The 27,296-nt window shown below is 47.3% G+C and overlaps 3 protein-coding genes across 6 annotated transcripts in view; all 3 read right to left on the bottom strand.

The window, feature by feature from the left end:
• Window positions 1-319: 319 nt before the first annotated feature.
• Window positions 320-8,354, bottom strand: CDIPT (CDP-diacylglycerol--inositol 3-phosphatidyltransferase). Its single transcript, XM_081836442.1, has 6 exons — window positions 7,900-8,354; window positions 6,641-6,775; window positions 5,182-5,335; window positions 4,767-4,848; window positions 2,531-2,612; window positions 320-2,437 (listed from the first exon to the last, which is right to left on the bottom strand). Exons 1-6 carry the CDS (start codon window positions 7,940-7,942, stop codon window positions 2,286-2,288), a joined length of 648 nt encoding a protein of 215 aa, XP_081692568.1. The 5' UTR covers window positions 7,943-8,354; the 3' UTR covers window positions 320-2,285.
• Window positions 8,355-9,890: 1,536 nt separating this feature from the next.
• On the bottom strand, window positions 9,891-20,438 carry LOC309327271 (uncharacterized protein). Of its 4 annotated transcripts, none has more exons than XM_081836424.1 (8): window positions 20,320-20,438; window positions 17,747-17,924; window positions 15,805-15,991; window positions 14,715-14,796; window positions 14,371-14,449; window positions 12,936-13,013; window positions 11,528-11,653; window positions 9,891-10,087 (listed from the first exon to the last, which is right to left on the bottom strand). In XM_081836424.1, the coding sequence occupies exons 2-8, from the start codon at window positions 17,915-17,917 to the stop codon at window positions 9,950-9,952; spliced, it is 861 nt and encodes a 286-aa protein (XP_081692550.1). In that variant the 5' UTR covers window positions 17,918-17,924; window positions 20,320-20,438; the 3' UTR covers window positions 9,891-9,949. The 4 variants fall into 4 exon arrangements, with proteins under 4 accessions (XP_081692550.1, XP_081692552.1, XP_081692551.1 ...); XM_081836426.1 differs by having other exon boundaries at window positions 12,936-13,010; XM_081836425.1 differs by having other exon boundaries at window positions 20,262-20,392.
• Window positions 20,439-21,721: 1,283 nt separating this feature from the next.
• The window catches only part of TAOK2 (TAO kinase 2), a 38,190-nt gene continuing 32,615 nt past the window's right edge, over window positions 21,722-27,296 (bottom strand). Inside the window, exon 20 of the mRNA XM_081836406.1 lies at window positions 21,722-25,807. Within this exon, the coding sequence (XP_081692532.1) occupies window positions 25,298-25,807 (510 nt within the window). The 3' untranslated portion in view covers window positions 21,722-25,297. The remainder of the gene's footprint in view (window positions 25,808-27,296) is intronic.

Here is a 27,296-nt window from a genome sequence, read left to right as displayed (position 1 = left end):
CTTCCCAAAGCCAGGTAAGGAGGCACGAGACTCTGGCAGCATCCTAGAGCCTCCTGCCTGCTTCCCAAAGACTCAAACTGCCCACATAATCAAGACTGTGCAGTTTGATCGACCTCATCTGTGAGATTAGGATCCAGGACCAAATCTAAGCATACAGAGCACTGTGAGCACTTGACCATGTTGACTTTCTCAACCCTTTCAGAATGCAGTTAAATTCAGAGCTGGGAACTGTGGCTGAGCAACCCGCCCCCAACAATCCAGTTATTCTTCAAGATCCTTATATAAAACCTCCCACCAAATTAAAAACACACACAATCAGATGGTTACACAGTTGTCTTTATTACAGCAACTCCCACTCCGTTGAGAGAGGGGGTGTCTTATTGCACCAAGTCTTAATTTTTAAAAACCTACATACAAATTACACACCACTAGGGGTTGTGAGGGTGTGGCAGTGACGCTGCGAAGGAGAGGAGAGGACATGGCAAGGTAACAACTGCTCCCCATCCGGCAGGAGACAGCGCGCAACAATCCACAGAAGCAATAATTACCCTCAGCACCTGTGCGTCCCTCTGCCTGCACCACACCATTTGGATGAGGGAAGTTTCTAGCAAATAATAATCTAGTTTGGCTCAATATATGAAGACATGGGGCAGGTTTCCTGAAGTTGGTTTGCTCCAATACAGCTGCCAAGTCCTTAGTGTCACTTCAGGTCCTTAATGTGGTTTTTCTAAGATGGCCGCCAAATCCCATCTCCACAGTCCCCTTCATCAGTCACCTCTATCTCCTCTTGTCAAAAGAAGAACTGGCTTTTGTGGGGAGCTGAGAGAAGGAAGCTTTAAAGTGGATGTCGGGAACCTTTAGCCCTCTAGATGATGCTGAACTTCAACTCTCATAATCCCAGGCCATGCTTGCTGGGGCTGATGGGAGTTGCAGTTCAGCAACATCTGGAGGGCCAAAGGCCCTACTTAGTCTTAGGAGTGGCTAGGATGGCTACCATGTCACTGTAAACCTAGCCATCACTGATAACAACAACAACAAAAATCACATGGAGGAAAACAGAACTATGGTGTGATATGGCAACTTATGTTCATGCACAAATGATTGAGGAAAGGGAAAAGAGGAAGACAGGTGTGCAAGGACAGGACCCAGAATATCTCAGGGAACTACCAAGAGCTCAGAAATAGGGGGAGAAACCCACAAATAATTGCCCTGCCTTCAGAGGAAGAAAGGACAGAGAAGCCAGACTGGGCAAGATGGCTGCTAAACTGCCCAATGCCTCACATTCGAATTCTACTGCACTCTTTCAAAATTGCACATGCATGATTGAGGGGGAATGAACAGCCAATCTCAACTATGGTCAGTCCGAAATTGCGTGCAAAGAAGGTGGGGAAAGTTGTGTGAAGAAACAGCGGGCCAAGGTAATGTTCAATAGCAATGCTACAAAATGGCTCTTCTATGCCCTGTGCTCCTCCAGGGTATTTAGAAGCCTACAGCTCCATGTAGCAAAAACAGCCAACAACAGCAGAAAAAGGAATGCAGATGCTCTCACAAGCAAAGCATTGTGAGAAGAAGAGAGAATCTGGGAGCAGGATCCAAATGGCTGTTTACGGCCAAGCATGTCTAAGCAACATGGACCATCGGCTAAAAGTAGATGCAGAAATTTACAGCCAGAGATAATCTTAAAATGGATAATACTGCACACAGACCTCAAGCCTCAATGGGGCTTCTTTCCCAAGAACCTAGGATAGTCATTTTCAAATGTATAATCCAAATAAAATGGCCACCAACTGGCCAATTCATTCACTGCCCAGGCCTAGATATACTTGGGAATTTGGGGAATGATATGGCCTCCTAACTCAAGAGCAATACTCCCCTGCACTTTTGGGAAACAAAAAGGTACTTCTTTTGTGGCTGAATTTTGTCCTGCCCCACCCAAATATAGAGCAAGTTTTGAAGCACAGAACCAAAAAGCTGGAAACGAAGGTCTATTTAGCTGCCCTCAAAATGGCCGATCCAATCCCTCCTTTTCAGGCGAAGTCAATATTCCGCCCTACCAGCCAATCTTCTCCTAAGTGCAAAGCATCATGGGAATGCAGGAGGGAGCCGGGAGGAGCAGGACATACTCCCATCATCCTATACATTTGTGGGAAGGTGGGGTGATCGCATCAAGCAAGAGCTGTGCAAGTGGAGTGGCTAACCCTGTCACGGCGAGGGATGGTAAGCTGGTCCCACTGCAAGCGTAAAAGGGAGTGATGCTCCTGCCCCTCCGCTGGGGTTGTTTGACGCTACTTCCTCTTTGCGCGTTCCGCGACATCCAGAGCAGCCATATTGCACGAGGCGCAGATCAGGTGGACCAGGCTGATGAGGCTCTTGGTGATGGCGATGGGGGCAGAAACCCACAGGACTAGGCGGTAGAGACCAGCTTGTCCGGGCAGGACTGGAAAAATAAAAAAGGGGTGGGGGTAAGGAAGGAGTCCTTTGAAATACCCTTTGACCCCTAGGCATCGTCCCTCTGGCTTAGGATACTCACTTTCTGGTCCTTCCCCAAAACACAGCAAATAGAGCATGCAGTAGAAGAGCTCATTCCCAGCGCACATGATGAAGAGGACAGTCTGGAAGGAGGAAGAGGAGGAGAAACCATGTCAAACCAGGCCAGAGAAAAAAGAGCAAAGAGAAGCTACCTGAGTTGTCCCCTACACACGTAAGAATGTCAGCTCTGTTTGGCTGCTAGCTTATTCAAAAACGTATGCAGACTGCAATCGCCACTAAATTAGCTTACAAGCATGCAGTACAACATCATGTATGTACACTGTATTTTTTGCTCTATAAGACTCACTTTTTCCCTCCTAAAAAGTAAGGGGGATGTGTGCGTCTTATGGAGCAAATGCAGGCTGCACAGCTATCCCAGAAGCCAGAACAGTAAGAGGGATTCCTGCTTTCACTGCACAGCGATCCCTCTTGCTGTTCTGGCTTCTGAGATTCAGAATATTTTTTTTCTTGTTTTCCTCCTCCAAAAACTAGGTGCATCTTGTGGTCTGGTGCATCTTATAGAGCGAAAAATACGGTAAGTACCACTGGTACTACTAATACTACAATCCAAGAGGGCATAGCTGTCAACTTTTCCCTTTTCTTGCAAGGAATCCTATTCGGAATAAGGGAATTTCCCTTAAAAAAAGGGAAACTATGTCAGCTATGTCAAGAGGGAAACAAAGTTAATATAAGTAGCAGGCACATTATCCCAGTGGTCGGATACTCCCAACACTTTGCAGAAAAGGGCAGCCTTGGCCTGCTGTCTGATGACCAACAATGAAGGAGTCAGGTGGGTTCTCTAGGAAGAGAGTTCTATTGCTTTGATGCCATCATAGAGAAGTCCCTGATCCCTCAGGGCAGGGACCCTGAGGGGGATCTTAAGATACAGACAGCTTCATATGGGAAGCTGGACTTGGAGGTGCATGACAACTACTGCCCAGCTGCAAATATCCCCTTTCTGGGCATATTTCAAGGTGCTCAGGAGAGGGATGATCATGCAGCTCCAGATGTTTCAGGAGGAAATGGATTATCTAGACATCTTCCAGCTTGGTTTCAGGCCTCGTTTGGGGAATGAAGCTGCGTTTGGTCAACTTCTGTTGTTTTTCCAGCTACAGCCATTTCTGGGTAGAGATAGCCTGGCTACAGCAACACTAATAACCTTCTGACTGGATTACTGTAATGCACTCTATGTGGGGCTGCTGTTGAAGACTACTCAGAAACAACTTTGATTTTGTTTTGGCACTAGCTTAAGACCTGGTTAATTTGCTCAGGCATTCTGGAATTGTTACCCTTATCAACTTAATAGTGTAGCAACTGGCCCCTGTGTTTTAAGTTTATTTACTGTCTTTATCCACTTTTGATTTGCAACTGGGATTGCTTTAATGATCCGCATATCCCATCCTGAGATCATTTGATATAAAGTGCATTACAAACAATCCTGGAACCAGATGACTTAGGGCTTTAAAAGATCCAAAAGAGCCCTTTAAAAAAATCAGGCCTTGAAACTGACTGGAAGCCAATGGAGACACTGCAGAAGTGAAATATGAAACACTCTCCCAAACACTTTCCAAACTTTTAAAATATGATAAAACGGCCACAAACCCTCTTCGAGCAGACAGCTAAATCTGCAGGCGACCGAGTGGAAATTCAATCCCCCATAGTTCATTGCGTACTGCGGTATATTTTTTAATGACAATGAATGGACCCTCCCTTTCTGTTCATACTTTTCAAGAAAGCTTGCAAATACAAGATTTGGAGTGGAGAGTGGGGCAGAACTAGGAGAGAGGGAGGGATCTCCCAATATTGTGAGACTCTCTGATGGTGGAAGGGAATGAATGGGGCAGTATTTTGCCTTTGAGGAAATGGGATAGCAAGCGATATTTTGATTCCAAGGGGAAAGGGCCCGTAGGAAGCAGTGGAAATAGAAAATTATTAAATTACACCAACAATTCTGATTTATTTTGCCTTTACTGAAAGATCTGGGTGGGGTTTTTTGTTGCAGCTTATCACACTACGCCCCCCCCCAATCTTCTTGCTTTATTTGTTTTGTCATTTGTTCAATAAAGCTTTTGAACATACTTTTTTTTAAAAGGGATGGAAGCCTGGAGAAATGTAGCAGGAACAGTTCAGAGAGAGGGAGAGGGAGTTCAGAGAGAGGGAGCGGGAGAGAGAGACAATTCAGAGAGAAGGAGAGAGAGTTCAGAGAGAGGGAGAGTTCTAAATAAATTATCACTCACCCGGGAGCTGTAATACACCCGCAGGATTGGATTCCCTGACAAGTCAATGGTCTTGTGGCTCTCCCCACCTTTTACCACGGTGCTGGTGGGAGCAGAGAAGGTAGTTAAAATGGGAGCCAGGAGTGCTCAGCCCCTTTTCCCTTCCACGCCTCTCTATCCCAGCAGAGGAGGCACCATAGCTGAGCGGCAGAGGATCTGGGTTGTTTGCAGAAGACCCCAGGTTTGGTCTCCGGCACCTCCAGTTAAAAGGAATAGGCAGATGGGCGATACGAAAGGCTCCCTTTCAGCCCGAGACCCTGCCGCGAGTCACAGCAGGCGAGGCTGAGCCAGACCTGGACATCATTGTCCAATATTGTACAAGGCAACTTCTGATGCCGCCATCGAGGGCAGAGTCCCTCCTTTCCCCAGCGGATACCTGTGGAGATGGAGCCAGTGGGAGGCGACGTCAAGGCTCATGCTGAGTTGGAACCAAAGGGCAGATTCAGGGTAGAGCATAGCAAGGTTCACCAACAGGCACATGGTGGCACAGCGGTCCGTCAGCATGTCCAGCATGGCGCCAAAGCGGGTGCCTGGGAAGAACAGTGCACATTAGAAAGGCAAGGGCACTGTAAACCAACGGGGAGGAAGCTATGCATACAGTAGAGACTGCAGCCACACGTCACCCGCAACCCATCAAAATTTTAAGGCATATATTGCCTGTTTAGGGAAGTTTTTAATATTTAATGCTGTATTGTTTTTAACACTTGATTGGAAGCCGCCCAGAGTGGCTGGGGAAACTCAGCCAGAACGGCAGGGTATAAATAATTATTTATTTATTTATTTATTTATTTATTTATTTATTTATTATTGTTATTATTATTATTATTATTATATTGTGGCTTGCTATGTGCTTGACAAGTTTTTGTTGCCCCAGGCAGGTGACGGGCGCAGGTGGCTGTGTTTCTGCTGTGAGGCCAAGAGTTGTGTGGTCCAGGCAGGCACACTTGAAAACAACAGGTTTCAGTGTGCAGCTTACACAGATGGAAAGTAACGAGAACCTTGTGAAACCTTCCCATCTCAGCAAAAAAAGGTCAGTCTATTTGGACACGCTTCCTTTTGGCTACAGTTGCGGATCTGGAGGGTTTTACCCAGAGCCAGGCATTATTCCTGTAGATTTCTGGAAGGGAGGGTGAGGCAAAGAGTAGCACTGTGTTGCAAGAGGAAGTGGGGTGGGGCACATTGCACAAAGGAGCCGGGGCACAGACCCTCCTTCTTTGTGGCTGCTGCTGGCAGGGGAGGTTCAGGCAGGCAGTGCCTTGTTGCAGCAGCAGCAGAGTACAGATCTGAGGATGGGTGAGACTGAGTGATAGCTCCTTGCCTGCTGCCACCCAGTGAGCTCAAACCTGAACCAAGCTTTGAGCCAGGGACCTTGTAGCTCATACTCTTAAGCAACACGGCAACCTCAGTCGTCTTCTGAGGACGGAATGCAGCTCAGCAGTGGGAGACATGCTGCCCACACAGGAGGCCTCCAGCATCTTCAACTAATAAAGGGACAGTTAGCCAGGCTTCTGCCTGAGACTGTAGAGAGCTGCTGCCACCATTCAAAGCAGACAGGACTGAAATAGATGGACCAGTGATCTAACTCTGTGTGGGACAGCTTCATCTCCTCATATATGTGCTCCTTGACTCTCTCTCTCTCTCTCTTCAAACTGACTGCATTACACCACAACAAATTGTTACATACCATACAGAATGCATACGTGCCATGCATTTATAAGCACCCCAAAAGAATCCTGGGAACTATAGTTTGCCGCTCACAAAGCCATGTGCTTTCAGTGCATGGCTTGTATGAGCCACACTGTAGCCCTCTCTGCCTTGAGGCGAACAAGCCTTACCTTGGTCCAGGGCCCGAGCTGCATAGCCATCAAAGGCATCAAGGAAACCACTTAGGAGGTAAAAGAAGGATGCTATTATGTGGGAGGTTGGCATAAAATAGAACGCGATAAAAGCGAAGATTATGCGGGCATAACCTGCAAAGGACAAGGAAGCAAAATGAGACTTTGTCCTGGAATCTTTTAACCCCCAAGCCCTGCAGCCCTCAGAAAACTGGGGAAATGGGTCATGCAAATTCTATTTGGTTCCCCTCCTTTGCTACCCACAACCCCACCTCCCCAGATATCTAGGCAAGAGTCACTCAAAGATCAGTAACATTTCCTTCAGGAGTGTTGAAGAGGAGAAACAAACTCCCTATTTTAGAAACACCCTTTTCCTCTTTTGTTTTTGGCACTGAAAGCAACAATCAACTGTAAGAAATGAAAGGGTCCGGACTGAGCCTACAAGAGACAGGTGAGTCACTTGCCTGCCTGTCACATCTGATCTGGAGGAGACAGCCCAGATGCTGCTGCTGCTGCTGCCTTCAGCTGCAGATTAACACTTGTGAAAATAACAGGGCAGGAAATAGACGGGAGTGTTGAAGCAGAAGGCCCCGGGGGCAAGGCAAAGGAGGCGGGGAAGGGGCCGGAGCACGAGGCACTTCTCAGCTTTTACCAAGTGAGATCAGACCAAAGGTCGATCTAGTCCGGCATCGGCACCCGGTTTTCCAGGCTGCATTCGGGAAGTCTGTAAAGGAAGCATGAAGGCAAGGAGCCTTCACCCACCTGTGTCTGTCTCCCAGCACCGGGATTTGGAGCTCTTACTGCTTCTGAACATCTCGAGAGGCCCAGAACTAGGTCAGGTCTCCTGGGCCAGGCCTGTCCTCCCTGGAAGAGCATCGCAGCACCCCACCCTAAGCACGTTTACACAGAAGCGACTCCCCCTGTGCAGTGCAGCTGGGTTGATGAGGCTCTTCCCGGGGCTCATGGATTAATGACACCATTTGCCACAGCAGGGCTGCCTCATCGAGATTAATGGGCGTGACTAACGAGGCCCCCATTCATTCCGGCCGGTCTACTCATTCAGGATGCGAACACACCCCCACACCCCACCCATTTAAAGCATCCTTAAAGCACATATGAATCCTGGGAAGGGTGGTTTGCAAGGGCTAAAAAGTCCGTGCCGGGTAAACTACACGTCCCAGCATTTCGGGGAGGAGAAGCATAGTGTTTCAGGATCGCAGCCTCCTCCTCTCCCCCGCCCGGCACCCCGGGGAGCGTACCGATGAGGTTGGGGACGAAGAGGAAGATGTTTTCTTGCTTCATCTCGCGGCCAGCTGTTGCTCCGGCGGCGGAACCTCCTTGCAAACCCCGCTCCAGCCCCAATGCAACGCTCGGACCACGCAGCGCCCACCCGCTGCAGGAGCCCCTCGTATTCCGCTCTTTCTCTTCCTCACGATGGACTCGGAGACTCCCGCTCCCCGCTTTCTGCCTTCCTGCTTTGGCCCAATGCACGCAGCTTCCCCCGGTTTCCGCAACCTTCAGCTACTCTGTTCAGGTTCGGAAAGGAAAATGTCTGCCTGTCTCTTTAAAAACTACGCTCCCGCCCCTTCCCCGGGGAAGAGGGACATTTCGGAACGCCAATGGTTTCGTCTCCGGACGCTCCCCTGCCGGCTTTCGTTTTGGTGTAGCCCCACCAACAAGAAGCCGGGCTAGAAGGGCCACTTCTCCTCGTCTTCTTCCTGTGATTTATGGTTACTCCGCTCCTAGAGCGTTCGGAGGACCGAGGCTTCAGAAAAGCTCCATTTGGTAGAGAGAGTCGGGCGAACAGCCGCCGACATGGAGGTTGGCTTTGGAGCGCTTCCGGCTTCCCCTGGGGCGGCTCCTTCGCACCCTCCTGTTTTCTTATTGGCCAGTCAGAAAGTATGGAAAGGGAACTGTTATTTCCTCACGCTAAAGGACTCGCCAGATCCAGTGCTTTTGTATAGTCTTGATAGTAAGAATTGCTGTGCAAAAGTCTTTAGCAAGAAAGTGGCCGCCTTTAATAATATATCTTGCAATTGAAAGCAGAACTTTTACCTCGAGAGATCATATTTTTTCCTGTTTTGACAACAAACAAACGTGTTTTTTAATGAGTGGTATTTCTTAACGGGAATATGAAATTTCGAAAACATGACTTGAATCGGTGGTCTTTCTAATCATTTCTTCTTTGATTGATAAGTTTTATTTACAAGCTGCTGGGCGACTGAAGATGCCACATGAAGGGATAAAGAATCTTCAGATAAAATATGTCTGATTTTCAAATTCCATAGTTTTTGCTTTAATGGAGTTAATAGTGGCTACTGGCACGCTTTGGTATTGTTACAGATTATGGGTAGGAACCTAGTATTTATATCAGTGTGCTGACCTTTCACCAGGGCTATGTATAAATTTAACAGTAAATTGCCCGTTGATGGCACTATGTATACAGTGGTACCTCGGTTTTCGAACGTAATCCGTTCCTGAAGATCATTCGAGTTCTGAAACGTTCGAAAACAAAAAAATCAATAGTCGACAGCTAGGCCTCAGGATCTTGCACTCAGTGGAAGCCGTGTGGCATGTTCAACTCCCAAGGCGTATTCGAAAACCGAAGTATTTATTTGCAGGTTTACGGTGTTCAAAAACTGAAATGCTCGTCAACAGAGATGTTCGAAAACAGAGGTACCACTGTGTGTGTGTATAAATCAAAATCACAAGCATGGGTCCAGCTGGGATTTGAACTCAAGACTCCTTGGCCAAGTCCAGCACTCAGTCCATTACACCACACCACCTCTTGCTTGCTAATCTGTGAACAGATATGCAGGCTGTACAGTATATGAATTCACTCATGTATATGCACTGGTCAGGGTTTTCACTTGTTTGTTCATTTGCATTTTATTTAAATATATTTTGGAAGAGGTGGCAGTGCCAGCTGCTTTGAGTGGTTCTTCAATCCCTTCATGGACAGAACCTGATGTTTACCCAGAATGCATCTTATGGCAATTAACCCAACATGCTTTGCAGCTTTCCCCCCCTTCCCAATTCTGCTTGCTGTGATTATTGCAAGGATAGCCAACCTGGTGCCCTTCAGATTATAACTCCCGACAGCCGCAGCCAGCATGGCCAATGGCCAGGGATGGTGGAAACCATAGCCAACCAACATCGGGAGGGTGCCATTTTGGCTCTCTACGATGGAATGGGCTAGAGATGCATTGTCCTTTCCCCCTCCAGATCCTGGAGGGAAATGGGAGAGGGGTTCAAGCGGAGTGTTTATTATTCTCTCTTGTGAATACAGTGGGTCTGGAGCCAGGTTGATCAGGTGTCCTCAGACAAAGCCTCTGGCTGGTCGGTGTCGCTGTCCGAATTCTCTGGCTGAGGCGGATCCTTGCGCCGAGACACTTTGCTCAGGAACTTGCCTGGCCCACCCTGGCGGGACGGGCAGCAGATCAGGGGCTGTAGTGCAGGGAAGGAAGAAAATGAGAAGCAAAACACAGTTTCCAAGCACCTCCACCACCCTGACACTGAAAAAGTCTGTTTCCTACTTGGCATAGAATGTGGCTATGATTATACCAAGGAACGTGATGATTTATGGTCAAAGGTTCCCCAGCTCTGGACTTGGTCCTGCTGGAAGTGTGGGGTTAGGGTTGCCACCCTCCCAGACGGAAACAGACCTTGCTCTTTTACATGTTTCATATATTCACTGAAACACATCCAAAATTAAAGTTATCCCTGGCAACACAACTTCCCCCAAAGTTGGCAGTCCACCCCCAGCCATGATAGTATAAAACCCGTGACTGGAGTGTGGTGATGCTAAACATTTCAGAATTTATGAAAATAAGAAAAATGGAGTGTTCTATAGTCCCACGCATGAGGGAAATCCTCTTCTTTCTCCCTCCTCCCTCAGCCTGGATGTGGGCAGGAGTCACAGCTGATACCTGGGTCCATTCTGCACAGGTTGGGTTGAGGACAGGAGAAAGAGAGGGAGGCTCCATAGAAGAAGAGATTGTGGCTTGCCGGAATGCAAAGACCCACATCTGCTGAAATTCTTGCTTTTGCATAACTATGAAGTATGGCAACCAGTGTGTTGGACTAGGAAGAGCTGGATTCACATCCACAACAAAGCATGATGCTTGCAGGATGACCTGGAGGCCAGTAACAGTTGCTGTCGGCATAGCCTATTTCACAGGGTTGTTCTGGGGATAAAATGGGAAAACCCTAGATTTGCATCTACAAATGCAACATTCCGCAGCTTGCAGAAAAGATCCACTGGTGTCACTATGTGTTGCCTCGCAAACTGTCAAGCAATTATTCACAGCTTTAAGGACTCCAGTTAAAAGTCTGTTTGCTTTGTGGTACAATCAATGTAACCCTAGGGGCACCCTACTTCTTGTCTGGAGTTGTGACTCACAAGTTGTGGATGGGGCCTGGCAGGCTGTCCTCCCTCCCTCCCTTCCACATAGTCTCCTGTCCAGTCTCTCTTTGTCTGCTTAGAAAAGCAGAGATCAGCTGATGACAATGTTCCCATCAGTGCATTCCTATGCCAGGAAAAGCAGTACCAATAGATTTGTAAGTCCTTGTAGTATAACAGACTTTAAAGTGTTGGACTAGGACCTGGGAGACCAAGGTTCAAATCCCGACTCAGCCAATGAAGCTCACTGGGTGATCTTGGGCCAGTCACTGCCTCTCAGTCTAGCCTACCTCACAGGGTTGCTGTGAGGGGGGGGGAATGGGAGGGAAGAACCAAGTACACCACCTTGAGCTGCTTGGGGGGGGAAAAAAAGATTGTACATAAATGTAATAAATATACATCAAACAAACAAATCCTGCTCCTCTTGCCCCTGCCACCTGTCCTCTCCAATTTTCCCTGATACCTTATGCCCAGAGAGTCAATACCTGAATGGTGTTGAGGTCCTGCTCAGATACTAGGGGAGAAAGCCCCTCCACGCCAGCCGAGGGGGACCGTCGGGGCCGGCGCTGGGTCACATACCCCATCTGATCTTCCAGAAGCACAGTCTCCACCTGGTAAGGGAAGAAAGCATCTTCAAAGCCATTTTTGAGTCTTGGGAGTCAAAGCCCACACTTCCAACACACATACTACTACTAGCATTAACAAATACGAGAGATGACCTGTGTAAGGTTTGCAGCAAAAACAACAGATGGCCTTGTGGCACTTTGAAGACAGACGGATTCATTACCACATCAGTTTTCACAGACTAGCACAAGAGGAGCTGTCCTCAGCTGGCAGATTAGTCACACACAAGTACAGAGAGGAAGACAACCCCCGCCCCGTATTTAGGGGTGGGACCCAAAAGCTATTAAATGGAAGAGGTAGGGCCTGTCACATTGTCACAGTATATTTCTATCTGCCTACTGAGGATACATTTCCTGCATTTGGTATAGTGGCTGCTAGTTCACAAAAGCTTACGCCACAAAAGTCAGGCTTTAAAGTACCACACAAGACCCCTCTGGTTCTTTAGCGGGAGCCACAGAAGGGCAGTGCCACTGAGCACATGCAGAATCTCTCGCTCACAAGTTAGGGACCACAGGCAGCTTCCCAAATGCCATATTCCTTAGGAAAAATAGGTTCCCAGGCCAGAACTCCAGCACCTTCTAGTTTAGAAATGAAAGGGGGCAGACGAGCCATACTTGGTCCATATCGGCCCCTGCTGGCAGCCACCTCTGTAGCCAAGAAACTTGCAAACTCCTCAATGGGCTGCAGCAAGGCATAAATCTGCAGTTTGGGTGGCTTGTCAATAGAAGCTGAGACCTGTCAAATGGAGGTCTTTTGAGTATCAAAGTGGGGAGGTTTGAGCAGGGGCAAGAATAATGTGTCCCAGAGGAGAAAGGAGACAGGGTAGTTACAAATCTAAAGGGATGGTTAAATGTGTCAGGAATATGAATGACAGAATGGAGACAAGCAATTCACAAAGTGTCATGACTGATAACTTAGAAACCATGCAAATTACACATGCCCCACTTTCACTGGGCAGCCCCTCCTTCTACGACGTTTTGTGTCTTTCTTGCCAAGGTGGCTGGGCACAAGTTTCAAAAGTAGCTCCCACTTTGTTTGGGGCCCTTCTTCTTCTCTCTGTTGTGGGAGGGGGAGATCCTGTTGCAGCTGATCCATAGGGATCAGGCTCAGCATCCAGCCTTGCTTTCTTGTATGTGATTAATGTCTCCATTTATTTCTCTGACCAATAGCAGACCTCAAGGGATCCAAAGTCGCTTGGTGGGGAGCCGGGCTGCAAAAGCCAACCCCGATTTCTGTAATGATACGAAACAGCGGTTTGAGGGCACATACTTGCTTATGGCGTGAGGGGTTTCGCCCTCGAATCTGCAGAGACAGACCATCCTCTTCCTCTGTGCAGTCCACATCCTGCTGTGGGAGAAAAGGGAAGGATGGAAGGGGGGACCCAGAAGCAACCCCTCCCCCCCTCTTATTGGGCCCCTCCTCACTATTTCATAGGATCTCCATAGTGCTTGCTGCTATTTCCATTAAAAAAAATAATATTTGGTTTTGCAAGTGTAAAGATACATCAGTACCAAGTACATATTCATATTTAGAGATTTCTCGGAAACTCCAGACTTCCCCCCATCCCCTCCCTGGGTCCTACTGTCAACATTTTCAACTTTGTATTATTTCACAATCCATATTTTATACCTCTTCATGTTGTCCATAGTGTTTGTTACATTACAAGTGTTATTAAAACCCTGCTAATGTTTTCATCTGCTTACAGTGGTCTCCTAAATATATTAATTTTTTTGCTTCCTGTTACTTCCTGACTCCCCTTAGCCCCTCCTACTTCAGATTAAGCCCCACCCACCTCACTCAGCTGTCAGGCCTGAGGCCAGCTGTGCCGGGCTCAGAGCCCACAGCTGACGTTGCCCTTTATTATTAACAGTGATAATTAAATCTATATACCACCCTCCACCCAAAGCTCACAGGGCAGTTTACAGCATAAAATACAAAAGGAAACACAAAATACATATCACAACAAAAGGGGGGGAAGCCAGTCACACTATCCCACAAACGCATTAAAAAGGCCATAGATTGTTTGCTCAGCCAAATGCCTGTTTATACAGAGTTATTACATAACACAGGTGAGAGACGCATACGCTCTGCTGCCACCTGGCCCCTGGCACTTTTCTGGTCTCTGGATCTGGAAATCTCTGTTTAAATTTGAGAGTACCAACAACTGCTCTGTGGGGAGGGTTTTTAGGAAGGCAGACAGGGGGAAAAGAGAACCCAGAGCTTGGTCCTGGGGCACCTGGACTGCCCTCTCCCCTCACAGAGACATCAACCATCCTCTTTTTTTATCGCTAATTTCTGTCAAGAACACAGTTGAGGAGCAAATGGTTAAATTGCACCTCCCCATCTGCTGTGGTCATAATATATACCACCTCCGAGCACTACATTTAAAAAATATTCTGACCTGGCTGCAAGCATGGGCGTAGCTAGGGTTTTTGTAAGGGGGGGGGCAGACCTCCTGTTAGGTGGGGGGCAGAACCTCAGTTTGCTATGTATTTTTATTGATTTTTATTGATTGGGGGGCAGCTGTCCCTCCCTGCCGCCCCTTGGCTATGCCCATGGCTGCAAGCCTAGACCATTGGCTTTGAAGCTGTAATGCATCTCAACATGTGCCGAATGCCTTCCTCTCCTCAGAGGGCAGATCACAACCAGCCCCTGCTCATCAAAACTTTTAGGTTGAAGACCACAGGGGACGCATATTACTCACTCTTTCACAGGCACAAGAGGATATGAAGCACCGGAAGTCATGACCCCCTCCTTGAAGGCCATCATCGCTAAGGTCTGGTCTGGAAAGAGGAGCATGGAAATAAAAGCATATAGATAGATAGATAGATAGATAGATAGATAGATAGATAGATAGTGTGGAATTATAGAGTTGGAAAAGACCCTGAGGATCATCATCTAGTCCAACCCCCTGCCCCTGCAATATGGGAATATTCAGCCATCCCATACGGGGAATGAACCTGCCACCTTGGCGTTACCAGCACCATGCTCTCCCCAACGTTAAAATGATGGGTTTGCCCCACAAGGCCCTCCCACAGGGTCACTCACGGACAGGTGAATTCAGAGCCTGGGCTGGGTTCTCGTCTGGCTGGGAATCCTGGCTTGCACTTCAGAACAGGGTGCAGGAGTGCTGCAAGGCAGGAGGAAACAGTGGGGTGCCTTTCTTTAATGATTTATATATCCTGCACCTTCAACACAAATTTACATGTGCAGAGCTGCTGGCAAGGCAGTAAGAAGCAAAAGTAAGAAAATAAATAAAGATAGCAATTTATTATTATTATTAATATTGCCCACAAGTTATTACAGCAAACTAAAACAGCAGCAGTCCATTGAAGGAGAGAGTAAAAACTGAACTGTGCTAAATTAAAAATGGTAACATTAGCAGCTCTTTAAAAAGAAACCTGGGAAAACAGAAATAAGACTTCTTCTAGGCCCTAAATGGTAGGGCCCACCATATTCGATTGACTGTAATTAATTTTAACATTTTAATATTGTACTTCTAAAGCTCTTGTAACCTGCCTTGGAATAGCATGGTGAAGTGCAGAAATATGGTGAGCGATAATAATTCTAGCAGCAAGAGCTCCAGGCAGGCCTCCTCGGGGGAGTACAGTGGTACCTTGGTTTACAAACTTAATCCGTTCTGGAAATCCGTTCTTAAACTGAGGCGCGCTTTCCCTAATGAGGCCTCCCGCCGCCAGTGCCCTTCCACCGTTCGGATTCCATTCTCAGACTGAGGTAAAGTTCTCAAACCAGGACACTACTTCCGGTTTTCAAGAGTTCGTAAACCGAATCATTCAAAAACAGGACTGTTCTTAAACCGAGGTACCACTGTATATGCCACAGTTGAGGGGCCACCCACAAAAAGGCTCTGTTGCTCCATTCACCGTGCCACACGTCATCTGAACCCGGCCTACTCTCTCTCAGTAGCCCCGCCCATTCTTATGGAGGCCCCACCCACTGAATTCTTAGCTTCACGCAGACCCTGAAGTAGGTGAACATATGGGGGTCAGTGGGTGTGACCCCCATAAGAATGGGCAGGGCTACTGAGGGAGTAGGCAGGATCCAGATGGACAGCGACAGAGACGATGGGTGTCCAGGCAGAAAACAAATTCCCAGCACCAGGGATATTGATACTAACCATTTTCTGTACGTCGGATGATGGTGCAGAATTCAGAATAGGGTAGCGGGGGCTCTGTCAGGAGCTGGAAGAGCCCTTGGTAGTCAGGGGGGTTCAGGAACCCCAAAAGTCGCTCGGCCAACCCCCGGGCTGCCATGTAGCTCACCCGGGCCTGGGCCAGGGACTGCTCTGCATGGAAACAAGCGAGCTGGAAAGAAGGCAGAAGGGGACAAGTCACGGCTATGCAGGCTTTGAGCCCCACACAATTGTCTCTAGAAGCCATGCCAGGCCCCAGATACAAGAGATTCCTACATAAAACTGCTATAAAAAGAGCTCATTTTTGTCACTCTTAACCGTGCCATGGGTCTTTTATAAATGACAACAATTTTATTCATTTATTTTTAAATCTTACATACTGATTTATTTACAAATCTTCAATATCTTTTCATTTATAAGCTTACAAATCTCAAAGAAGTCCACAATACGCAAAAACCATTAAAATAACCACTGAAACGTCAACATACTCGTATAATTGCAGCAACTCCAAAAGCCTGAACAACAACAAAAACAGTCAGGAAATGCCCAAGAAAAAGGAAACGTCATAAAATTTACGGCCTGTACTACATTGAAGGAAAATATAATGAAAATGGTATACAGATGGTATATAACGCCAGTAAAACTGGCTAAAATGTATAAAACATGTAATAAGTGTTGGAAATGTAAAGAAAAAGAAGGAACATTCTATCATATGTGGCGGGAGAGTAAAAAGGTGAAAGGCTTCTGGGAAATTATATATAATGAATTGAAAAAGATGTTGAAATATACGTTTGTTAAGAAACCGGAGGCCTTCCTACTAGGCTTGGTAGGTAATGAAATAAATAAGAAAGACTGTAAACTTTTCCAATACGCAGTAACAGCAGCGAGAATACTTCTGGCCCAAAGATGGAAACAGGAAGAAATTCCAACGGTGGAAGAATGGAGAACGAAATTGACTGAATACTCAGAATTGGATAAACTAACAGGGAAGATTCAATACCAGCGAGACCAGAAGTTCATCGAGGACTGGGGGAGATTTACAGACTACCTGAAAAGCATATGTGATGAACAGATAACGCTTGTTGGTTTTCAAGAGACTCTGTGAAAAATTAAGAAATATTGTAATAAAGAGTAAGAAGGGAGAGGTGATTTTTAAAGGCAATATTAAGCTTAGAAATGCGTTAAATAATATAAATTTAAAACGAAAGATTGGCAGAGAAACTGAGGGAAGTCAAAAAAATAGATGAATGTGTGATAAAATGTGAATGGATTGTATAAAATTGTTGTTGAAAATGAATAAAAATGTTATAAAAAAAGAAAGAAAAAGGAAACGTGTTTAACAGTCTGTGAAAGCACCCTATTGTTGGGTGCTTGCTGATCTCCTTCCACAAAATGGGTGACACAGTGTAAAAGCCCCCCTCCTTTGACACTGGCAGCAAAAGTGCTAAAGGCTGGTTGTTACACACCTGTCACAGTGGCTGTGTACACACACCTTACATTTAAAGCACATTACTTTCCCCAATGAACCCTTAAGTTTGTTAAGTGATCAGGGCATTGGATGGAGCCAGTGTTAGAATATGTGTGTGTGGGTTCAGGGTTCAAATCACCCCTCAGCCCAAGGTTGGGTGTCCTGGGCTAGAAACTATCCTTCAGCCAGGCTTCCTCAAACGTGGCCCTCCAGATGTTTTTGGCCTACAACTCCCATGATCCCTAGCTAGCAGGACCAGTGGCCAGGGATGGTGGGAAACATCTGGAGTCTCAAAACATCTGGAGGGACAAGTCTGAGGAAGCCTGCTTTAGCCGAACTCCCAGTGTACTCTCTGTGTGCAAAGGCTGAGAAATGATATTGGGAGTTTTGAGCAAGAGAATTATTTCTCTCATTCAGTCTCTCTAATACTGGTCATTCCTAGAGCCTGGGCTCAGGTACCTGAGCAGACTTTTGCGCTTCCACAGAAGCCTGGACCATTTTGGCAGTGCCGGCCACAGTGTTCACCAAGTACTCAGCCATGGCTTCCGATATTCTGGGTGCAAAGCCAGTTGGGGCAGCTTTATCGTCCTGAGGAGGGCTGTTCCTGGGGGTGCGACAGCTCTCTTCCATTTTGGATCTAAGAAAGAGAGAGAAAGGTGGACACTGGGTAGAGAAAGGAATGTGTAATTGGCGATAAAAAGAAGTAGGAGCAAACAGCGGCTGAAAGAATCCATTTCAGAAGCAGTTGTTGGGCCATGAGGCTTGACTTTTCTATCCAGAGCACGAACCGGAGCTATTGTTGTTTCTCTCTACCGGGCCTGAAGATGATGATTCTGAGCTACAATATCTTTTATCCTTCACTGAATTGCTGGAACACATGATTTTGAACTTGAGACATGTATCCACAACATGCATTGTTAATACTATGGGAAGATCAGCACAGTGTTAGTGGTTAGAGGGTTGGATTAGGACCTGGGTTCAAATCTTCACTCAGCCATGAAGGTCACTGGGTAACTTTGGGCCAACCGCTGCCTCTCAGCCTAACTTGCCTTACAAGGTGGTTGTGGAGATTAAATGGGGTCAGGGGGAACCATGTACACTACCTTGAGTTCTTTGGAGAAGAAAGTAAGATATAAATGCAATGAACTAAATAAAAAGATGAGCCCATTGCTTGCCATTTATTCTCACATGAATCTCTCCAGTGACTGAGATCATTTAAGGAGGCCCAAGGCTGAGGACTTTCATCTTACCAGCAATGGGGGCTTTCTGACTAGAGACATTTCAATGATGTAAATCCCCGCTTTTCTGCTTGCTTAAAAATTTAATTTTTAAACACCAGGTAAAGATTAGCTTGTTTCTTCAGGCACTTCATGGCTTTTGAAATGGCTTTGAGAAATTCACCCCTGCAAGTGCACTCCATTGTCTTTTGAGATGGATGGATGCCAGCCACAACCGTGAGAGATCCAGCCACTCTAAACTGTTCCCATCTACGGCTGGTTGAGGACACAATTTGTCGTTTACCTATCATGTATTTTAGATTGACATTTTAGAACATACACTGTCTTAGATTCTTTTTTAATTATCAAAGGATGGGATAAAAAAAACTTTAAATATATTGGGGAGAAAGATCATAAGTCTTCATTTCTGGTGTCCCCGTAAAAAAGTAAGTTAGCATAGGTTCATATTTGCAATAAGTGCAGCTTCTGGACCTGTCTCTGAAGCAATTTGTTGTTGCTTTTGTTTCTTAATATTATTTTCTTAATTTGTATCCCATCACGGAACACAAGGTGGCATAAGGGTGGTCACCTATGACCAGGCCTAAACCTTCTCAGCTTCAGGACTCAAAAAATACCCATCACTGAAATTTTGCAGGCAACGCAGAGCTCCTTGGGAAAACACAAGATTTGCCCTTCCTTTAACCAGCAGGTGCAGACTATTGTATCGGGAGAAAGCAGAGTTACAGAAAGAAGTTATAGACTTCTGCCTTCCCTGAGGGCAATTTTTGCTCTTAAAGCAGCAACCACAAGCTTCTCTCTTGTTTATGACTAGTGCTGTGAATTAAGATGTAAGTCCACATACCTCTTTACTCCCCGCCCCCCTTGCTTGCAAATGTGATATGAGCAGAGTACTGCTACTTTTCTGCTTGCTTTGTGTGTGCATGTGTCCACGACTAAAAATGCAGAAACCGGGGAAGAGGGACTGACTGATGGGAGGAGGCACTCTCAGGGGCAATCACAAACTTGATGTAGCCCCTAGTGCACTTCCGGAAACCATGTAGCCTGCAACTAATCCTGAGCCAGGACTGTATGGTAAGCAGGAGAAAGGGCAGGGCACCAACGAGTGCACTGCTTTACCTGGGAAAGGTAGACAGCACTCCCTTCCATTCCACATACCTACACAGATAAAGTAATTCTAAAGTGCTGGGTTTTGTCAGCTGATTCCACTGTGCCCAATATTAAGTGGGAGTTTGATGTACTAAGGGTGTTTGCTAGGTGGCTTAGGAAGCTGCTCTTGTGAGTCAGGTTTATTTAGTCCAGTACTGTTTACACTGACTGGCAGCATGGCTTGCAGGGTTTCAGGCAGGGCGTAACTTCTGCAAGTCCTACCTGGATTTGCGACGTATTGAACCCGCGACCTCGTATGCTCAGCCAGGTAGCTATATCCCAATGACACAAATTCGCATATGCTACCACAAAGTACTGCCTCTGAACGAATTAATAAGAGGATAAGTTCCTGGGGTTTTACCAACACTGTATTTTACAGCATTCCCAGCTGCCCTGTAAACAAAGTTTTTTAAAAAAAGAAGGAAAAGGGGGAAAAAAATTTGGGAGGCACCCTCTATCAATGCCTCTGTAGCCCACACTTAATGGACAGGACTCTCTCACTGAGTACGAAGGTGGTGGCCTGGAAATTGAGCAACTGGGAACACAATGTGGCTTAGTGGCAAATGCCCTTCCTATTCAGGGGCCTTCACCTTCACACCTTCCATTTTCAATGCAGAAAAGGCCCTTGAGCTCTGTTGAGATACAAACCATCAGCCCCTTCCTTCCCTTTCAAGCCCAGTCCTGTGGGGGTAGGATGCAACCAAGATGCTCCTTCAATTGGTAGCCAACTGCCAGGGATGCAGTTGCCATGGGAATGCTTCCAGAGCCCAGTTGCTAGGCAATGGAATTCCTTGTAATGTAAGAGGGTTGAATGTTTCAGAGGCAGAACAGGGCAGACCTGCAGAGGCTGAGATGGAGCACATATACAACGGCAGGCTTGTGAGTAGGGGAAAGAGGGACTTCTAGAAGGAAATGCATCCTTCTGTTATTATCAGATAAGTGAATACACACACACACATATATATTTAGATATGGCTAGTAGTCACTTGAATTCAACTTGCTTCTGAGCCCAAGAATATATTTTTTCCCCAAGTGTGAGAAGGAAGGGATATAGATTTAGGGAACTCAAGCACCGTAAATGTTGTTCAACATCTTTATAAATAACTTGGATGAAGGTATTGAGAGGATGCTAATCAAATCTGCCGATGATACCAAACTGGGACAGGTAGCCATGTCACTGAAGGCAAAATCAGGAATCAGGATGACCATAAAAAACTAACAAAATTGATTTCAATAGGGACAAATGTCAGGTTCTACACTTGGGCAAGAACAACCAGCTGCAAAAAAATATAAAATGAAGGACTTGCCAGTAGTACATGTGAAAAGTATTTAAGTGCCTTAGTAGACTGCTCAACATGTGTCAACAGCCTGATACTGCAGGAATAAAAGCTAATGTTATCCTAGGCTGCATCAACAGGAGGATACTGTTCTGACCAAGAGAAGTCGTCCCCGCACTCTATTCTGCTTTGGTCAGACCACATCTGTGTTCAGTTCTGGGCACCACAATTTAAGGATATTGACAAATTGGAACGTGTGCAGAGGAGGTTGACCAAGAGTCTTGTGAATTCCACATGGTAGGATACATATAGACAAAAGTACCCATTATTCCAGATTAATTCAACTGAATGACCACTACACTCATGATTGTGTATACAATAATGACGTTAATATGTTTCAGGAACTCCACCCCACACGTAAACATGACTTGAAAGTAGTCAGAATCCTTTAACCTCCCTGTATGTGTATAAAATGGGGGCAACTGACGTATTAATCAGTTATCCAGACATTAAAAAAAAACCTTTAGGATCTTGTCCCATGGGAACCTGGGTTGGATAATATCTTGATGCCTTGACCCCATTCCCTCTCAAAACCCCAAAGAGACAGAATACTTTTTTTTTTAATAGTCAACATTTTTATTAAAAGATTTCTCACCCCACCCCAAAATCTCTCCTACTGGTAGCCCTCTAGAGAGCAACCAGTTCCATCTTTGTGTTCTCTTTCCAGTTTTTGCTCTCCCAAGTAAGATTCAAGATCACCCACCCCGTTCCTGTTTGTTTTTAAAAAGTGTTTTATTTTCTAATACATTCCATAGGACACATATGTCTAAGTTCCCCCCCGCCAACATTTTTTCTTCATATATAAAAAAAGACATACACACATACATACACACACTCACATTAGTTTTTAATCACCCACACAGAGGGAGACAGGAAAAAAACTGGGGAGGGGGAGGGGAGGAAAGCGCAAAAAGAGAAAAGAAAAAGACTGGAAGAGGTAAACTGTACATGGGGAAAGTTATGGCACCAAAAAACAGAAATATTTTTTTAAAGCAAAAGGATTAATTATTATAATACATCAAGCCCCTCCAGCCCACCCAAAACCCCATTTCCCAATCCCAGGCAGGCAGAAATCACTAACTGAACACCTTGAAGTAACAAAAGATCCCATTCAGTTCTCCCCTCCCACCCACCCCCAACCCCTCTGGTTTAAAACAGTGGCCTTGTTCAATCACAAAATTAGCTTGAGGAACTTGAAGAGGGTTCTGGGAGAAGTCTGAGAAGTTTAGATAGGATAATTTTATGGTTGTAGCCAAACCAGTGCCCTTGGGGTTGGGTGGGTGGGGGACAGGAGTGGGCAGCAGCGTTTGGTCAGGAAGGAGGGGGATTTTAATAGGTTTGTGTGTTGTAAAGGACAAGTCTTACTTCAGCTGCTTACAATAGAAAAAAATGATTCAGTTCCTGGCCCAAATATGAGGGTGGGAGGCGGGAATCTAAGAAACTACAATGTCTTCCACAGATAAAGAAGGACTACACCACATTTCCCGCCAACAGATGGAAAATTTCTACTTCCAGATCTTCCCTGGCTCGTTTTACTACTTGTGATAATTCTGTAACCCATTTCTGCTTTCCTGGAACATGAGGCTCTCCTTCGCTTCCACCCCCCCCCTTCGGACTTTTCTTCCATCACTAGTGAGAAATGGTTTCCAGAGCTGCGTGCTCTACCTATGAGATTAAAAAAAAGTTTCCCCTGGTCTCTAGGAGGGATTTGTGAGATGTGGAAGTTTTGTTTCACGTTTCAAAAGAAGAAAGCTTGGATTTCCCCAATCTTCCTGAAAAAAGGGGTTTATGTGGCTCCTTTTGGACAGTCAATGTACCATAATACCAACACTGCTGGCTGATCCTTGGGCTTAATTCACACAAACAGCTGGTAGAACTTCCTACAGTGTCCCACTTCAGAGAGCCAACATGGCCAAATGCTCCCAAATGGGAAACAAGAAACAGCTATGCATTTAACAAAGCCAGTGTGCCAGGAGGAGGCTACCCTAGAGATCATCTTCCCAGCTTCCAATTCTCACGTAAGCAGCAGGGGTATTTTTTAAAATATGGGTTCAAATGGTACAGTTTGATCACAGCTCTTCACCTGCTGTGGCCAAGAATCTAGCATTCCTCCCTACATGGTGAAAACTTTGAGCGATGGTTCAGAACAAAACGAAAAGGGGAAGACCAACCTCTGAAAGCTGACTTTGCACAAGAGTGATCATACAGGATTTCAACACGATGCCGCCCCTCCCAATTGGGCTCCCAACTCAGAAGAGCTTTGAACATGCTAAAGGTTCTCCTTTAGCTGGCCAGAGTTGAAACACCCACTTGCAAAACTCCCCTCCCTCTTAGCTGGGCAAACCACCCCGGCGGATTCAGGAAGTCTTCTCTATTTACTGGTGGGATATGTGGGTCTGACTCAGATAAATTATAGCTCTAGAGGAACTAGGGGCCCATTTTCCACCAGAGGTTTGGTTCTTAAGTACAGGAGGAGGCGAGGAGGGCAACTGGCCACAGATATATAGTTTGCCGATTCTGACAGGCTGACCCTGATCCCAAACCCTGAGTAGCCGGCCTTGGGGTTTGTTCATACTGGGTATTATGTAACCAAATAAGTTTTTCCAGGGGGTAGGAACGGTTCTGGGGGTGGGGAGAATGTATAGGAAGGAGATGGGTTGAAGGTGGCTTCTGAACCGACAGGTGTCCTTCATTCTGCTGGGCGCTCAGATTCTGCAGCCGATCTCCAGCATGCAAATACGAACTCAGGGCTGCAGATCTGGCGAGTCTAAACTGGGCAGGTGGGGTGCATGGGAGCGATGCTGAGAAGTGGCTAGAGGACAACGGGAATGACAGGAGACAAATTTGTAGGGGGGCACGGTGGTTTCTGGGAGGAGGTGGCGGCTTAAGGGAGCAACCGGGTGCAACGGAAGCAAGTGACCCTCCGATGCCCTCGGCCAGGGAGGGAGCCTGACCTTCCAGAGGTTTTGGCTGGGCCAGGAAACTAAATTTAATGCTCAGGACCGGGTGGCAGAGGGAGGCCTGCCATTCAGAGTCCCTCTGGGTGGCAAGAGTGGTTGGGCGGTCTTTCCCTCAGAGGGGGGAAAGAGACGTAATCCATGTGGGTAAGGTGGTGAGTATTAACACAAAAACACATCCCTGGGCTGGCATGGGCTAAAATCCGTGTCTCAAAACAGACATATGGGGTGGGTATGTAGAGGGCACCGTTTAAAATCTACATTCTGGTTCATGACAGGAACGCGAGGCCTGGTTCCGGAACCTCAATCCCCGCTCCATCCCGTGGGACCAGCCTGGCGCCGTGACAGGAGGAGCTGGAGGAGGCCGCCTCTGTGAGAAATGGGCCGATGCAGATAAAGAGCCCAGAGCAGCTTGCAATTTACAATTCCTTCTCCAGCCACAGACTGTGGTGAGGTAAGGAAGGTTCCGGGAGCTGAGAACGGTCCAGAAACAACGGATTTCGGTAATGGTCGCCTGTGAATTCGGGCAGGATCAGAAGCCACTGTCCAGGCCTCAGGAAGGAGGCAAAGTTCTTTCACTGTCAATCTGGAAATTCTATGCATGCACCGATCGGCCGCCAATGGCAATCCAGGGTTCTCCCAAAATCCACGCCCGTTAATTTAATTTCTCTCTCTCTCTCTCACTGCCTGAACTGATTGAAAGGAACCATGATGCAGGAGACACAGAACAGGCTCTCCCGAGCGCATCAGCTCTGATTGCAGCGCGTGGGGCAAGCTATGGATGCACAATCAAGAATTCTGGATTTGCTGCGATGTGGGGGGCCTTTGTCCCCACCCACCCCTCATCCTGGGAATATTCAGCCACATCCTGAAGACACAATTTAGCCTCCACTGCTGGGGCACCGCTCTCTGCCTCTCTCCATCTACAGATTGTGGCAACGCTGGGGGAAGCGGCTGACAACCATCAGGGACGCAAAAAACCAATTGCCAACGTCACGTTCACAAGCTTCGGTGTCTCCATCCATTTGGCGGGGGATAGGAAACCACAATCTGAGGAGGAGGCCCCAGCCATGCTCCAGAGGGCATGAGTGCAACCTTCCGCCGCACAGTCCAATCTTCTGTGTCTCTGTGCTTGCAAGGTGGGTGGCAAGTCAAAGGCCACAGATGACGACTGAGGAGCCTTCACACTGCAGTTCGGTTTCTCCCAGTTCTAGCTTGCTGAGTCCCGGCAAACGTGCCGCCCCCCTGCCTCCTCCTCCTCCCCTCCCCCTTTCCACCAGCCAATTCCCCCGTCTCCCTCCAGCAAAGTTTCCCTGTTCTCTCCCCATCGCCTCACGAGTAGGAGAAGTGCGACCCGTTGAGGATGTGGGAGGTGACGCTGGCCGAGCGGCTGATGCCCTGGTCCGACTGGCCTCCAGAAGCTGTGCGCCGCAGCGGCTGGGGGCTGTTCCTCAGCATGACCACATTGGAGCGGCCCCCAGGGGCGGATGACGTGGAGGAGGAGGAGGAGGAAGGGGAGGAGGAAGGAGGGTGGAGCCAAGCTGAAGGGGGCGGGGCAAGCATGGGGGGCTGCCGCCATGCGTGGGGGGCCCCGGCTGTGTTCTGGACACCGTGGCTCCAGTGGGAGCCGCTGCGGGGGACGGGGCGGGAGGGCCAGGGTTGAGGGGGGGCAGTGTAGCCTTGGTTGAAGGCTTCAGCTGGAATGCCTGTGAGCGCCATGTTGCTGAAGCCCAGGCGCATGCTCTCCGAGTCGAAGGCCTCAATCTCCCGGGCTTGGCGCTCCAAGAGGCTCCGGATGCGGTCAGATCGCTCATTCTGCAAGGCCAACATCTCCTCCTCGATCTAGAGGGTGACAAAGGCAAAAAAATTAAATAAACACACACAGAGAGACTGAGTTTAGAAGGGAGATGGGGAGCCGGCGGCCATGCAGGTTGTTGCTGGACTATGGCTTCCATGCTAGCAGCTTAAAACCACAGAGCAAGCATTTTGGCAAGTTCTTTTTATAAGACTCCGCCATGCTGTTAGCATGGCAGCTGCCAAGAAGAGCTCTCTGAGCAAATGCTCAGAATGCGATCCGACGCCTGCTGCAACAGAAGTAGACCCCAGTGAGCTCAATGGAGCTTGCTCTCCAGTAAGCGCGTATAAGATCAACTTCCTGGCCAGTCCTCTAAGGCTGCAAAGACTGTGGTCAGGAGTAACTGGGAGGTAGGTCGTATAATAATGGGAACACAGCTTTCTTTCTTTTTAAAAAAATATGTTGTATAAATATTGCTATTGTGACAGTGGGGTTGGACTTCCCAGTTAGCTATAGAAAATGGCTACTGAAGCAACAGCAGGGACACCTAGCTTTGGTTAAGGAGGAAGAGGGTGTTAACCCAGGATGGGACAAACCGGTCTCAAAACTAGGGGTGAGGAAATCAGACACTGCTTGACTCTGACCCTTCCTGGCCACTGTGCATGCTGGCTGTAGTTGTTGAGATTCAAAAAGCATCTGTAGGGCTGCAGAATCCTCATCCTTGCTGAGGAGCCTTATGGCTAGGGCTGGGTGATACCGGTTTGAAGTCCGTATCGTGCAATCAGTTTCATAATTTGTGACTTGGCAATATTTTGCAAATCATGATGTGCGTGTGCACATGCTATGCAAAAATCACAATGCTGGGGAAAACCGTGAGGCCAGCCAATGTATCTACATAGTTCCACCCTTATTTCAGACATTGTGATATATCTTGCAAAGTGATATATTGCGGCATTGAAAACCAGGTATCGCCTAGCCCTACCGCCGGCCACCACCAGACCCTTCGGACTAACCTGCGCAGGAGGACCCCGATACCTCATCTCTTCCTAATGAACGTGTAATGGGCTTTCGACTGTAGCTCTCGATCCCTCTCCATTATTCATTCACCTTACAGCAAGCCCATCAAGTCCGCCCTTCCCTGAGCTTTTAAGGAGGGCTGACTTGCATCACAATCAATACGAAAGCTGTTTAAACCATCACGGCTCTCCCTTTCCCAGAGTGCACTTTCACAAGGAGCTCCGGGAATTCCATTAACAAAGCCCAGCACAGTTCACGCAAGAACTCTGGTTCTCTTTTGCGGGTGGGGAGAGAGAGAAATAGAGAAGGCAGCCGAGAAGGCTTTCAATCCCAATTAAAAGTTTTGGTGCAAGGTGGCCTCAGAAGGATGGATGCCTTTTGGGATCGTGGGTTAGTATTTTGGGAGCTTGGAACCAGGGGGAAACTGACACTTCTAGCCATCTGGGTGAGACAGGCAAGAGGGGAGAGGCGTGTAGGTCTGAGAGGTTGGTGCCGTGGGTTAAGGAACCAGGACCGTGG

Source organism: Podarcis erhardii (genome assembly GCF_964252035.2).
Source record: "Podarcis erhardii genome assembly, chromosome: 13".
Classification (NCBI taxonomy): domain Eukaryota; kingdom Metazoa; phylum Chordata; class Lepidosauria; order Squamata; family Lacertidae; genus Podarcis; species Podarcis erhardii.
This window is presented reverse-complemented; position numbering and strand designations above follow the sequence as displayed.